The sequence below is a fragment of the Sorghum bicolor genome, chromosome 4 (genome assembly GCF_000003195.3).
Source record: "Sorghum bicolor cultivar BTx623 chromosome 4, Sorghum_bicolor_NCBIv3, whole genome shotgun sequence".
Classification (NCBI taxonomy): Eukaryota; Viridiplantae; Streptophyta; class Magnoliopsida; order Poales; family Poaceae; genus Sorghum; species Sorghum bicolor.
The window spans coordinates 56,399,660-56,415,593 of record NC_012873.2 but is presented as its reverse complement, the minus strand read 5'-3'; the positions used below and the strand labels follow the sequence as shown (position 1 = coordinate 56,415,593).

Sequence of the window (15,934 nt, the reverse complement as noted above, 5' to 3'; positions counted from 1 at the left end):
GGTAGAATTGGAGAGCGGTACTAGGATAGCACCGTTAACCAAGTGAAAGCTCCTTGCATCTATCTCAAATAAGGCATTGAACACGTTGACAATGTCCTCTTGTAAAAGCGACCTGTGAAACCATTGGGGCCTGGGGATTTATCCCAAGGCAGCTCTTTGACAACCCAGATATCCTCATGCCTGGGAGAAGCAGCTACATAACTGCTATACGATTGACAAAACTGAATAAAATAGAATACGATTACAGAACAAAGATCACCACACGAATAGAATGCACAGAACAAGGATCATCACACTAGTCAATCGAAAAGGATTTATCCATTTAAATAAATTCTCAAAGTTTGTGCCGCTAAAGAGGGTAGAAGGAAGAAGAAAAGCACAAAGCCTGGTGCCACTGAAGCATAAATTCAGAGACATGAAGTCAACAGCACCGACAACAATGCAGCAAAGAACGATGATTACACTGATTTCGTCTCTAATTAGTCCTTTTCCTATTTGAGAGTCCACATTACCCAACCACCTCAGTACCTCTTAATTCCAAAAATGTGGTTTGCAATGATCAACTACCTGAACAGGTTAAGATCTGAATGGATGAATGCTGCATGAGAAATAAACGGAATATTTGCATACACCCCTGAAAGTGCACACCTCATGCACTCAACAACTGTGAAGATCTGAATGAAGGCCATTGTCATCCAGAAATATGCCATTTGTTTACCCTGAAAAACAATGCTTGGATTCCAGTTGCAAGCAGTGGCCAGAGCTTGTGAGCCTGTATCAAGCAGGATAGCCAATATGATGTGAAACCGCAAGAAGTGCGGCGACCACTTCCGTCTCACAACAAAGAAGTATATGGTCATGAAGATAGCCAGAAAAAGCCACCCAGGGAGTAGAGCCATTGTATCGATGAAGGCATAAGGCAGGCTAAATCTTTGCAAGTATGGATGAAGCTGATAGATAGCATCTGCATGTCCCCACATGTTGTGCAGTGGCAGAAGATATGGTACACATGCTAGGGTCCTCCACCACCATTTTGGTTTGGAAGATAACTCAGGGTAGCTGAACGATGACAAAGATGCTTGGCAACCAACTTGAGTTCTTGATTTCAATTTGGGGGATGACAGTAGAGGCTTGATGCCCTTGACAGGATTATACTTTGCAAAGGATGGAGGTATCGCATAACGGTGAAAATCCGCACCAGCTGAAAGGAAGAAATTTCTTATCATATCGAAGATCTATAAAATTTCAACATCATCACTGGCATAGAAAGGTTGACAGTCTGAGATACTTCACCTTAAATGTAGATGGGCAACTTTAGCACAGAGAAGGAAAAAATTGATAAAAGAAAGTACTCATTATAACTTCAAATAAGATGTGCAATGACTAATAGTTGAAAAAAAGCAAAAGAATTAGAATTTCAGAATACTTATCACAAGAAAGTCAATATTAATTAATTATTAATCCCTCTGTTCCAAACTATAAGACATTTTTGGTTTTTCTACATTGCTTTTACTATGTATTTAGATATAATGTACATCTAAGTGCATAGCAAAAGCTATGTATTTAGAAAAGCTAAAATGTCTTATAATTTGGAAAGGAGGGAGTAGCTTGTAATTTTAAGCCAGAATCCAGAATCCACCCACCTATGTAAAATTGCCTTCAGTATAGGGAAAAAATAACGGAACTGGACTAGAGTCTTCATTTAAAGTTGTCTCCACATGGACAACTTAATCATGCATTGATAAAGAAGATGTCAATGCCGTACAGTACTACAGACACAAAGTGGACTGACCGTATCAAACTTTTGCTTTCAAAAACATATTGTGCACATCGAAATTACAAACTTCCCTTGTCATTGACAAAATTAAATAACTTATAATCCAGTTTATAAAACACTTTGGCCTTTCAGAGTGAACAGGCAAGCATGCAAAATATTCATTTTCATCCTATCAACGGTTTCTACTGATCTCAGAAAATCAGTGAGCACTTCTGCCATGGAAGCATGTAGCAAGTTGAAATTAAGTTGCTCCTTTGATCATGCAACTTTCCACTTTTTTAAAAGAAAAACAAATGCTGACGATTTGGTCAGGAGGAATAAAATGGTGAAGCTTAATTACAAACTAAAGATGGTCAACTGTTTCCCAACTATGCCGCATAATATACCAAACTAAGGTAGTCTTCCCCAAAAACTATTTTATGAAAGGATAGTGGCCTTGCCAATTGAGATAGAGATTCCGTGGTAGCATAGCAATAAGCCCGAAAGCACAGCTTAAATTACACCCAAGCATATCCAGATGCTAATTCAATCACGCTAATTCAATAGCCTACCAAAGTACCGAATACATATGAATTGGATCACATTTTCAAAGTGCTCGGATGAACAGAAATACCCATTTACATTCTGGTCATGTGTTGGGTGTTTCTAGGAGCACGATATGCCTCTCCATTGTGTTCCCCCTTCTTCTTAATGAAATGGCACACAGCTCCGAGGAAAAAGACAATAATATTCATGCGCAGGTTAAAAATTGCCTATAGGAAGAAAATAGAAGTGGATTTATTACCTCTCAGAGCCAAGGATTTCTTCTCATGACGAAACGCAGGGCCCTGCAGTCTCAGAAACGCCGCGCTAGGGTAAAAAGATGGCCTCGTGGGAGAACCATAGCGGTTTGCAGCAAGAGCACCAGGCAGATGAGGGTTTGCAGTAGCCACTCCACGACAGGGAAACATGGTGTGGTGGAGCAGCAGCTGCTGCTGCTGGCTCCCGCTGTCCGCCGGCCGCGCGCGGCGCGCAGCGCAGCGCAGCCGCCGGGGCCGGGCGCCGTCTACGGTCCACCGGAGGCGCGCACGCAGGGTCGCCGGCCGGTGCGCGGAGGACCGTGGCGAACGCGGACGCCGGGGGGCGGGCAGAGGATCTGGAGCCGGGACTAGCGACGGCCGGTTTGGATTAGGCAACGCTTTGCGTCCCCGTGGAGAAACTGGGACAGACGAGGACGACAGTGGGCAGAGGCACGAGACGTCGCCGCGTCGCTGGGCAGCCGCTTGGGCCTTGAGTGCGCAAGCCGTGGCCTGTGTGGGCTGTATAGGACGTCCATGGGCTGAGAATTTCTTTGAGTTACGTGTTGGGCCAAGGCTAAGGGAAAGGTTCTTTTAACCCCTAAACTTTTATGATAGTCTGCCTCTACATGAATGAACTTTGAGTTGCTACTATGCTTCACATTTACAACAAACATATTTCTCCCTGAGTGGGAAAATAGCAGTGTTGAAAACTCAACCATATTACCTTAGTCCTCCATGGGGCATATTGCCTTTTCCTTTGTCTTGGGTGATTGAGATAGAGCATTTAGAATATAGAGCATTTATTTGGTGGAAATGTTTGAAAGGCGCGATTTTACGTATTTCCAGTATAGAAGTAGCACATATATATGGTGTGTATGTGATCTTGATCTTCTAAGAAGGATAGTTCTCTCAACAAGGGCCAACAAAGACTTGATAAAACTCAACACAAAGCAACACAACTTATGTAGAAAGTTTATATCATGTAAGACAATATATGGCTTTGGGGTTTTTTTTTATCATTTTTCAAAGATGAAACTCTGAGATAATCATATTCATTTGGAACGCTATCTCATATCTCACAATAATTAATATTTAGTTATAAAACTTGCATCCCACAAAGTTTTTGGTTCATGGTGGTTTCATATGAGCTAAATAATCCAAGTTTACAGAAATACCAATATGTATACTAGGCACTAGAAAACATTAACAGAACAAATTGTTCATCATCTCCAAGATGAGAAGAGTTAAAAATTATCCATGAAGCATACATATAAAAAGGGAAATATTTTTAATATTTTATCATATTCAGATTTTATACATGCGGCAATAAAGGAAGAAATAAAGAAAAAAACAATGCACATTTAGGAAATAAAAACTTACATTAGAGCAACTCCAAGAGCTTGACTAAAATTAGTAACCAAACTCCATTGTTTAGCTAATTTATAAAATAGAAAATTTCTTAAAAAAAAGAAGAGGTCCACAACAGCCTTGCTATTTTACAAAATCAAAATGCTTGTATCAGTGGTTCGCTATATATGGCCACCGAAAATCAAGGGATACACAACTTTCTATTTTACAGAACCAAATAACATATCTGTTGGAGCCTACTTTTTGCTATGTGAATTCTAAAATAGCCTCCACAACAAGAATAGTCAAGCTGTTGGAGTTGCTCTTAGTAGGAGAGGATAACCTCCTCTTTTTTTCTCTCTCTCCAATTTTGACAATCACTATTTATTATATATATAAGATAAATGTATTTATCAATCAAACGCACATTCACCTTCATGACACGCCCTGCAGTTATATTTAATTTGGTGGCTTCTAACGTGCCTACAAAGTTAAAGCTCACATGATCTATATGGAAACCATGATATGTAAAGAGCGACATTACGTATATGCAAGTTATATATTGTCTAGCTAGGTCCAATTAGGCCCAACCGCCCTAGGATTGATCAATGTAACACGCCATCGTAAAAGACCTCCTTGTCGAGTACAGCCCGTGCATAGGTGCAGCAGAGGTGGCTGCAATGCCTCCTCTCATGCATGCAAGATGGCAAGTTAAGCTTCCTTCACGGAAATTGTACGTGCGGCAAGTGGCAACAGATTAGCTATTCCAGACACGTTGCTCATAGGTTGGTCCGGTTGTTTTTATGCACTCAGTCCCTTGACTTTGCTTCAGTTCCTTGTTAATATTCTAGCTATAGCCAGTAAATGCTTCTTAGGCTATGTACAATGTCGGCGCTTGGGATGGCGCCTAATAGCAATTCTTGTAAATTTTTCCACCGTGTACGTATTGGCAGGCGCTTAGCACAAGCGTCGGTGCTCACATAAGCAACCGGCGCTTCAAAATATGATGATTTTAAGGATGGATAGGTAGATTTAGCAGTTAAAATTAGTGTTTCCATTGTAGATTAAGGCTTTTTATATAATTGTTTGATTATTCTCTTTCTTTAAGAGCACATCGGGATGTACATACCTTTAGCACTCGATTATCTTGCCTATCTTTTCTTAGCCACCAATCACCATTGGACGGCAGACAAAGGCAACCGCACCAGCTAGACCCTCTAGACCATTGCTTGTTGTGCTACCAAAAGTTAAAGACCACCGACCACATCACTATGTCCTCCTCCTTCTCTAGGCAAAGTATGGTGGGACATCCTATCCGCCCTCGGTGTCGACGCATCACAGGTCGGTGGGTTTTTCTAATTCTAGCATGGTTGACCTCTTGGAGGCAGCGATGGAGCGGCGACAAATACAGGAGATGACTCACTCTTCGTGCTCGTGGCTTAGGAGTTATGGAAGGAGTGAAACGTAAGATGTTTCCACCATGCCTCGGCCTCAGTCCTGCAATTCCTAGTCGTGATCCGCCACTTCACGAACCAAATGGCACTACTACACAAAAAAATATCCGTGGGGGGCAAAATGGATTTACCGAGGCGAGCATCGCAACCACCTCAGACATAAGGTCACGGTAAATGGAGTATTTTCTGAAGCGGTTTGATGCCCGCCTCGGTAAATCAAATAAAAAATAAAAAAAGGAAAAACCTGTGGACAGGCTTGCTAAGCCCATCCACGGGCCCACCAAGCCCATCAATGAGCTGTCACTATCGCTGCCGCTACTCCCCATTGTACCTCTCCACCACCTGCCGATGGAGCCATGGAGGGAGGGGAGGAGGCCAGATCTGCGGCCGTTGGGTCCGAACCCACCAGATCCACGCCGTAGGGCACCTTTTTGCTGGATCTGCACCGTAAGGAGAGGAGGGAGGAGGGTAGAGGAGCGACGTCGCAGGGAGCCAGATCTGGCCACCACGCCATCATATCGGATCCGTCCACCACGCCCCCGGATCCGACCTCCATGGAGGCGCCATGGTGGGAGGAAGGAGGGTTGCCGCCATAGTGGGAGAGGGAGGAGGGGTGCTGCCATGGTGGGAGACAGAGGAGGGGCGCCACCATAGAGGGAGAGGGGCGCTCAACATGGGAGGAGGGAGGAGGGGTGCCGCCATGGTGGGAGAATGAGGAGGGGCGCCGCCATGTGGGAGAGGGAGGAGGGGCGCTGGCGTGGGAGGAGGAGAGGAAGGAGGGGTCCCCGCGGTTGGGGGAGGAGAAGGAGAGGGAGGAGGCGGCGACGTCGGGTGAAGAAGATGAGGAGGCTAAGTGGTTGAGGAGACTAAATGGAATGAAACCCTAAATGGCAGTATATATACACTAAGCATACTATCGGGCTGAGATGGGTTGTTTGGCTTATGGATGAGCCAGTATTATCTGAGGCGGGCCTTATAGTATACCCGTCTCGGTTAATATATTGACCGAGGCGTTTATGTTATAACAACCACCTTGGTTAATCCATATTAACTGTGGCAGACATTTTAGGTTGCCCGCCTCCGTAAATCGATTAACCGAGGCGGTAACCGCCTCGGTTAATAAAAAAATGTCCAACTCAGTTAATCTGAGGTATTAACTGAGTTGGTTGGAAATCCTGCCCGCCTCCATAGTCTTTTCTAGAACGCCTCACAAAAGATTTTTTTATACTAGTGTGGAGCGATACGGAATCGCCTAAACTTGGTTATGTAGTGCGTGCGCGTCATTGTAACCATCTGTTTTTTTAGTCTTAATATAAAGATGCATAAATTTTTGTATATTTGAGAGAAAAAGCACATGCTAGATAATTAGCAGTGCAACAGTACTGAGTTGATATATCTATAGATGAACATAGTAGTATGACCAGAAGAACCAAAAGTAACTGTTTTTTAGAAGCGTGCAAACTATGCAAACTCTAATTTGGACTACAGGATGTTAATCCAAGGGGCGTGGAGAGATTGGGTAATTTTGCACTTAACCGCCTGCTCTTAATCACACTTTTACAGATCCCTCTTTTCACCTTTCTCATGCGCCCCCTTGGATCAACATCCTGCGGTCCAGATTAGAGTTTACAAAGTTTATACGGGAGATGAGTTTGCACTAGATCCGTTGTCGTTGCCTAGGCTCCCTTAAAAAAATCTAGAAAGGCTAACCAAAAGTATAACTGTGATTAGAAAAACAATGAAATATGACAAAGTTAATTATTCTCATAGCACGAGTGCACGATGATGATTGAGTCTTCCGAAGAAATTGACTGGACCTTCTGAAACTACCCAAAACTAACAGCACGTCAGGAAAACTTACAACGCTAACTTTACTTACCCTGACCTGCCATTACCAGCTTCCAGAAAGGCAGCACGCCTTACGTGCATGCACGGGTTAATTCTGCAGAACCCAGAACCTGAGTACGTCGAAACACGTACGACAACGATGCCCGCAAATAAACTCTAACCTAGACTTGGATCTTCTAGCTAGCTAATCCCCTATCACTAGCCACTAGCTTCTGCCCTCTTCGTCGACCGGCCGGACCGTCACCCCATGCCGCCGTTGAAAGGAGAGCTCCAGTTGTTAGAGTACCCGTTCGCCCTCGCGATGCTCACCGTGGATCCCGAGCCCTGCGACGAGAACTGGTACCCGCTCCTCGCCGCGGCGTACGGGTCCCCGCCGGCTGCGGTCGCCGCCACCATGGCGTCGTACCCGATGAGCTTCCCTTCCTGGTGATCGTCCCCGTAGCTGCACGTGCTCCCCTGGTTGGCCGTGCTGCTGCTGTGCCCCTGGTCGGCCCCCGCCACGACAGTGCTCGACGGCATGAGGAAGGAGCTGCTGCCGCCACCGAGGCCCTGGTGGTACCCGCCGCTAGCGCCGCCGCCGCCGCTGTTGTAGACTGCCGAGCTCGACGACGCCTGGAAGAAGTTGTGTGCCGCGCTGCCGAGGTGCAGCTGCTGGAGGTCCTGCAGGCTGTGCGCGGCGGCGGCGACGGCCGCGTCCTGCTCGGGCTTGCACCACCCGCGGGACGGCGGCTGCCCGTACGGGTAGTGGACGGAGAGCGGCGACGGCTGCTGGAACGCGATGGTCGGCCAGGCGTGGTGCCCGTACGAGGCGTAGCCGCCCATCCCGGCTTCGGCGAGCTGGGAGATCACGCCGCCGTCCATGTCGGCGCGCCAGATGGTGGCGCCGGCCTCCACGTGGTCCACGGCATCCTTGAGGCGCCTGGCCGCGCCGCCGACAGGCAGCGTGCTGCTCTCGAGGATGCTCTTGACGTCGTAGCGGCTCATGTCGAAGTTGGTGACGGCGTTCAGACCGCGGAACTTGATCGCGGCGATGTCGTAGGCCTCCGCCGCCTCCTCCTCGGTGCCTACGTACGAGGGAATGTGCACGACGATTAGCTGTAGTAGGGTGCATGATTAGGGTTGTTTCCCAATGCAGGTTAGGTCGATCGTAGTAGCTACTAGCTATATTTTGCATATTGCATGCATGCATGCTGCATGCAGGGTGCGAACTGTGTGATTCAAAGCACTAGGGTTTTCTGCGCGACCCTTTGACCCCATGCCCCGGTTTTCTCAGACAACTTTGAGACAAAAACTTGGAAAGGTACATTTGGGACATAGTTAATGCTGTGATCACTATTTTATGCACCCATAGGGCAACATATAGAATATCTAATCTTCAGTTCTACGAGACGAAGATTTCAAGAAATTTGACTAAACAAGTACAGAGCGAGATGACTTAGATCTTGGGGACATATATAACACTATGAGTAGTCATTAACTAGCTTAAGGATCTCCATTAACCGAGCAATTTGGTTTTGATGAGTCGCATTACTCACTTAATAGGTGCTAGAGCTTCACTGAGTTCTCGAAACAAACAAATAAACAAGAAAAGAAGGCAGCTAGCTTACTGAATGTGCCCAAGTAGAGATCCTTGTTTCCTGCAACTCTCCCTATCCTTGCTTGCCATCTCCCATGCTGATGATGTCTGCTCGATAAACAACATTTTATTTCAATAATAAACAAAAAAGAAAATGAAAACAAGTTTCATAAATCTCTTGTAATTATGCTTTTCACACAGCAGGCATCTAATGATAATGTGAAATAAAAACATTGACAATTTTGATTGTATGAACGCAAATCATATACTTGTGTGAAAAGTTTGATTACCTAGTTACTCCACGATATTTTGATGCGCCACGAGAAAATCCACTGCTATTTCTGAATGTATAGGATCATATTACTGTTAGCCAAATCATCTACGGAAGTGAAACATTGAGAATATGATACAAGCATCAAAATACTACCTTCTTAGGTATGCAATATACTCCTGCCTAGTCATATGTTTCATTTCCTCTAGCTCCTTTTCATAGTTGCTTATCTGCAACAATAAAATTTTGGCAAAATAATTAATTCAAGAACAAAGAGTAATATAATACTTAAAAAAATCAAAATGCTTTTGTTATAAGCGCATTCAGAGAAAAACCATATAGAACTTTGCCTACAGGGAAATTTGTTGTTGTAGTAGTGCCCCAATACTTGAGAGCTGCCAAATCATAAGCCCTTGCTGCCTTGTCTTCCTTGTCATAGCCACCTAAGTGTATACGGTGCATATATACAATGACAAGGCAAAATGATTGTTAAAATGGGAAGATCGACACAATGAAAATGCAAGGGCAGGAGAGCAAAGGTGAATGCATACCAAGGTAAACTGCATATTGTTGGTGTCATTCCGGTAGGCAATGCGTGAAGCCAGAGTGTTGACGGAAACAAAAGAGACAATGCTTTATCAGTAGTTCAAGCTGTACATACTAAATATGTTTTCTCTATGAGGATAAAAGTGGTTATTATGGACACATATTTCATTACCTTGCCTACCCTTGCGACTCTGCCCTTCTCTTCTACAACTATTATCCCATAGATGAGCCTCATATCGCCCTGTCCATCTATGTCTACACATACCAAAGCAATAGCATATATAATCGATAGGTAAACAAGAAAACTCAAAATTATGCATATATAGCATTACCACCCTCAATTAACACGTCTATATACATGCTAAATATCTAAAAACTAAGCAAAAATACGCTTGCATATATATAGCTTTCGATATTCATTGGCAAATAGAACAAAAGCAACGGTAACAATGGACTCAAGAAGTACGATTTCAAATGTTAACCATTCCACAACTAGCCATGAATTGTACATGCATATATACTCAGTTCTCAATCGCCCATGTGATCAGTGGCATATGTTGCTATCATCACAGCACATATGAAAAATACATCAGTATATATTGCATCCACTTCTTAGTAAACAAAAATGGTTTACTTTAATTTAGAATTAGTATCATATGAACTACTAGAGAAAATTTAAAGAAAAATAGCATGGCCTCGCTGTTTCCAAAGGTTGCATTAGCATAGATCTCTGATGATAGTTTATGTTCTCGATGGACTGATCGCTCAACAAGGCCATGGTATTTTGCTAGAGTAGTACTAGAACAAGGTCATGCTAATGCTATGTTCTCTGATGATAGTTACCTCTAAATTAAATAAATAACTCTCTAGCTAGAGTACTAGACCAATTTGAAACGAACGAATCCAGAACAATATAACAAAATGTATCGAAGACACAAACTAATCAATGTTCTAACCTTGTTACACCTCGATATATAGAGGTCCTTTGCCCGAACGTGTCGATGGACTTCCTCGGGACGGCTTCTACCGCGCTGCCGGGCGAATCCATGGCGCCGCTCGCTCGCTTGTTCTCCGATGACGTGCTCTCCGAGGCCGCTCCGCTGGCGCCGCCGCCGGCCACAACCATCGGCAGGTGCGAGCCCGTGCTCATCGAGAGCGCCAGGCTCTGGGAGCTCCCAGCAGCCGCCACCGTGCCGTTCCTCCCCATCGAATCCGAGCAGCCAAAGCTGCTGGCGCTGGCGTTGGCGTCGGTGCTCATCTCCTCAGTCTGCGGCGCCTGATGCGGAGCTGCTGGCGGCTGCGGCTGGGGCACCTGGTTGTTCCGGAGCCAGGTCTTGATCATGGAGAGCTCCATGGTGTTGCTCCCGCTGTTGCTGTTGGTGCTGCTGGCCATCGGGACTCCAGAGAACAGGTAACCGCCGGACTGATCATGCTCGGAGACGAACGAGTTGCCGCCGAGGAAATCTTCGAGCTTGGGCTCGCTGTCTTCCACGGCCCTCTTGCCGCCGCCCCCGCCGCCGCCGCTGGACCCCACAAGCATCGAGAGTTCCGAGCCACCGCCGTTGTAGTCCAATCCCCTCATGTTCCAATCTGAGAGCAGGAACACCCACATCAAATATGAAGAACAAAACCGAGAAAAAGAAATCATGGAATAGTACGTGTGCACCATACGATACAAAAACTAGCAACAAGATCATCGATGATCGATCAGGCGAAACAGACTGTTATTAGTTGCGGCCTCCGCCGCTCCGTCCTCACCTTGGGTTTCTTGAGGAACCCTGTTGAAGGCCTCCATGATGCCATAAGAAGCGTGATCGTCCCGCAGGCCCGGCACGCCGAGATTCCCGTCGGAGCCCTGCTGCGTGGGCAAGCCATAGAAGTCGCTGGCGCCGGAGATGTCGATGCCGGCGGCGGCAGGCGAGCTGTCCTGATGATTAGGCTGCGGGTTATCCTGGCCCGAGAGCGAGAAACCCAGCCAGTGGTTGTTCGTCGAAGCCATCTAATCCAAGGGAGAGGGGCGGTGTGATAGAACAGTGAGGGTGTGTTTTTGCTTGTGATGATCAGAGCGGTGATAGCATTGGTGACGACGAGAGGAGATGTAGGGAGAAGCTGATAGGAGGAAGGAGGTATAGCTTTCCAGGGATAGCACACCACATCTTGGGTCAATGTGAAAGAGGGGCAGGAAGGGGCCAGAAAAAATATCCTGGCCACCGCGCGCCACCTGAGAGGAGGTGAAAGTGTTGTACAAGGTCTGTATTTATAAGAGAAGTTAAGAACAGAGTAGTCCCGTTTAATGCTTCTTAGTTAAGGATAAACAGTTCGAGGAAAAAGGGCGTAAGATCTTGTCAAATATGTTTTTTTAACCAAAAAAATGTTAGTACACTCAAATGTAGAAAATTGTATGATTAATGAAAATTTTCGAGCACATGGAGTTTATTTTGAGTACAATTTGCTTTTCTAGCTACTGACCAAAGGCAAGCTTCAAAATGTAAAAGTTGCATATATATTATAGCTACGCGATTGGTTTAATTATTCTCAAGCATATATAATTAAGTCCTATTTTTAATTAGTATAATGTGGGCCATAAGTTTTTTTCTTTTCATTTTCAGGGAGGAAAGTTCCACGTTTGTGATCAATCAGCACATCATCCTCTACAAAGATTTTATTTTTATTTTTTCACGAACGGGGCTGTACCTGTATTTCATTAGGACGAAACTCTATACAAAAATTTAAGGTTCACCAAAACATTAGAATAACCCCCAAAAAAACAGGCAATTAATAGGTTCTGGTGCTACGTACAAACTGAAAGGTTAACCTGCGCGTGGCTCTTGAATCTTGATCGAACTGCATGCATTGTTCATATGCATTCGTTCCAAGGGAGCTGTTCACACACTGCACATCTAGTACTATACAGCTAAACCATTAAGTAATTAATTAATGCATGGTCCATACATATTTATCCATCTCATTCGCCGCTACATATACAGTCTGAAAAGAAAGCTGATGACTCGATCGGAACAGGATCAAGATCAGCGCGCGGGACGATCAGCCGATCAGCCCAGTTTAAAAACGCGCCCGGCCCGCGCATGCATTTCCTTGGATCTCAATCAATCGGAAGAAAGAAAAAGAAGACGAAGCATCCGCGCGCCGATAAGGTGTGTGCACGCGCCAACAACCGTCGTGCACGGTGCGCCGACGTGTGCGGCGTGCCATGCATATGCATGCACTCGGGCGCGCGACCGGCAGGGACTGTGCGGACGGTTCGTCCCGTCCAACGACGGCGAATCCAGCGAAAGATTCCCGTAAAAAAGAAAAGGGAAATGCTCGCGCTCGCCGCGGCGCGGTCAAACCAGAACCAGCCCCCGCGCGCGCACGCACACCTGTGGAAGCCCGGAAGCTAGTAGTATAGTAGCCGATCGATATGATCTCTGACATGTCGTGGCGACGCGAGCCGCGCGCGGCCGTCCGCCGGCCCGCGCGTGCGCCTCCGAGTTCCAACCCCGCGCCACTACAATAGGGCACAAGGCTACGCGGGCAGCGGCGGCAGCCTAGGCTTGCCCGCTCTAAAATATTCGGCGGGGTGCTGATGCTTTCGAGGTGAATCGCTGGATTGGACTACTGGTAGTAGTATGACCTGCTTGGTGGACGACTGACCGAATGGAACCGTTCGAAGATCAGTTTCTGGTTTCTGCAGCGGGCGGGCGTGCCTGATGAATCCAACCAATGCCAGTGTAGCTGATGAATGTTCTCGATCGATCACTTTTTTTTTTTTGAGAAGTAAGATCGATCACTTTATCGTCACTACTTGTGAGTTGTGAGTTCACTGTCTTCGTCCAGTTCCAGAGTTGTTCTAAGAGAAATAAACAGCTGAGCGCAGTGATAGATAAAGACTCAAAGCTTTGGTGGTTTATTAGTTTTTAGCTTTTTGATGAATTGCGCCAGTGTAGACCCGTCAAATCACCCAGCAGCAAGCTACTTGCTATATTCTGAAAATGCAAGACTCAATGAAACTGCATGCAAGTGTCAGTATAACTAGTGTGAATCTCACTCTCTGGTCACAGATATATATTCTAAAGCGTTCTACAGTTATCTTTTCTTGATCATTCCTTGGTACCATAATCAAATGATCCAGACCCACGGTCTTCCCCGCATCAGTCGGGAGTCCCCCTACTAACCTCCCTCTCTCTCTCTCTCTCCGTATCGAGAAGCGCCCATCCAGCCCCAAAGAGCGAGAAAGGTTAACCCTAAAGAAAGGTCACGGTGACTCCGAATAAAGTAGAGGCGCTGGGGTTGCAAGCTGTGCCCTCTACGAGGACACACACCCTTGTCTTCCGGGCACACTAGGGGAGGAGGAGGAGGATCGTACCGCAACAGTGCTGCTGCACGCACCGGAGGAGTGCCCTAAACGTCTCTGCGAACATGCCTAATGCCCAGCAGGGACCGTCCTCTCCGATCCTGCAGATCTCTCACGGGCCGTCCATGTGCAGTATTTCCAGGCCGGACCAGACAGGGATAGATTACACACACGGAGAAGAAATATGCATGCATGTACAAGTCGATTAGGTAGCAGGTCGGCTACTATAGGATACTCGGTTAGTACAGTGGAGGCTTAGTAGGCTGGTACTGGTAGATAGCTAATAAGCTAGGCCGGGTGAACTCCGTACTGCTGCACATCCATAACAAAGCCATTGAGTTAGGGTGAAACAAACGCGACCACATGTGTACATGCATGTAGTGGCATCATGATACATCAGTGTACATACATACTAGCTACCTGTTTGTAATAATCTATTAAGATCGCATAATCCAGCCATGCATCATCGAGATACGTACGGCCATATATAAATTTGTGCCAGAGTACGCATTTTGCATGAAATTTGCCTTCGTCGTCCTCCATGTTAAAACATGCATACAGATCGATCAACTAGCACATACTCTCTTTTCCCGGCCGCGCGCGAGAACCCCCATGACCACGAGGACGTCGTAGTAGTGTCTACATCTACACGCAACACCTGCGCCAAACATGCTTCCACATATATATCGATCTCACCAGTGAGATCACATATATTGTAAATATATATATCGCGCTCCACCACACATGCATGCAGAACAACTTGTCCTGCGTGCTACCGCGCCTCGCGCATGCATGCCCTGGCTCCTGGCGCCCCTGCCCCCGTCCGAAAATGTCGGTCCTCGCTCTTCAGCTAGCTCTTCTCTGCGCGCCGCGCGCGGGGCCAGTGCCAGTGCATCCACACAGGCAGAGGCAGCCGTTGGTGTTTTCCACGGTGCACGTGAGGCGCCGTGTAGCTTCCCCATGCACAGGCACAGCTGCACTATGCTATGCATATGCATGGGATCCTCCTCGGCCGCGCGCGCGCCAGCCACCACCACCACCTTCTCCTCTCGCATGCATGGCAGGGGCGAGGGCGAGTGCGAGGGCGCAGGGGGGGTAGCTAGCTTGGTAGCGCATCAATCAGTACGTACAGGCGGCCACGAGCGGCGTATTGATCCTGGGATAGAATATTGGCGTCCGGACCGGTCCTGCGCTCGGTTCCCGTGCTTCCTGCCCAAGCTAGCTTTGACCGTCAAAGCCCACACGGAGCCGGCCGGCCGGTGTGTCCGGGCGGGGCGGGCGGCGCTAGCCAAGCAGGCCTGCCTGCCTCTGCCAACTGATGACTAGTAGTACTGATCAAAAGGGGGGCGGTGTCGCGCGGTGAAAAAGTGAAACACACATGCCGTTCAACGGGCGGGCCGGGGTTAATCTCTCTGGCTCCACGTTTAACCCCCTCGGTTACGCCGTGTGCATGTACTACGTACGGGTTAAACAAAGGGCCCAGCTGCGATCGCCGGTCAAAAATACGGGGCGCTCCGTCCAGGCGGGGGGTGAGACAAAAAGGTAAAAGGACGACCACCACCTCTGCTACCATGTCTTGCTGAGCGGCTGCTGCTGCCACCAGTTTTCAACAATCTGCTGCTAGCTAGCTAGGCGCATACAGGTGCAGCTCGCCCCGTCCCGTCCGTAGACTCCGTGTGTGTTCGGCACTTGGAAACAAAACGTCCGTGCGTGTGCACGTACACACTCGCGTTTCTTCGCTAGATGCTGCTGCATGTACACGTTGCACGTTCGGGCTATTTGGTCAGTGGCAAGCAAAGGTTAGTTTAATCATTATTGCTCGGCTCGGCTCGGCTCCGCTGGGCACTCTGCCGGCGAATAATCTACTGACTGATATACGACATAGGAGTACATGAGTGGTTAGCTAGATTTTTGGTTGAAAATGCGCGCGTCAGAGCGCTCGGATTCGGCGATTAAACTTAATCGCTGGGCAAACGCGTGTC

General features: G+C 47.0%; 2 protein-coding genes across 2 annotated transcripts; both read right to left on the bottom strand.

Moving 5' to 3' along the window:
* Nucleotides 297-2,989, bottom strand: LOC8072461 (protein TIC 20-I, chloroplastic). Its single transcript, XM_002452399.2, has 2 exons — nucleotides 2,562-2,989; nucleotides 297-1,201 (listed from the first exon to the last, which is right to left on the bottom strand). Exons 1-2 carry the CDS (start codon nucleotides 2,725-2,727, stop codon nucleotides 564-566), a joined length of 804 nt encoding a protein of 267 aa, XP_002452444.1. The 5' UTR covers nucleotides 2,728-2,989; the 3' UTR covers nucleotides 297-563.
* On the bottom strand, nucleotides 6,983-11,815 carry LOC8059683 (AP2-like ethylene-responsive transcription factor PLT1). The gene is made up of 9 exons (XM_002452398.2): nucleotides 11,357-11,815; nucleotides 10,555-11,188; nucleotides 9,771-9,853; nucleotides 9,604-9,612; nucleotides 9,407-9,495; nucleotides 9,209-9,282; nucleotides 9,072-9,122; nucleotides 8,813-8,889; nucleotides 6,983-8,269 (listed from the first exon to the last, which is right to left on the bottom strand). The coding sequence occupies exons 1-9, from the start codon at nucleotides 11,595-11,597 to the stop codon at nucleotides 7,446-7,448; spliced, it is 2,082 nt and encodes a 693-aa protein (XP_002452443.1). The 5' UTR covers nucleotides 11,598-11,815; the 3' UTR covers nucleotides 6,983-7,445.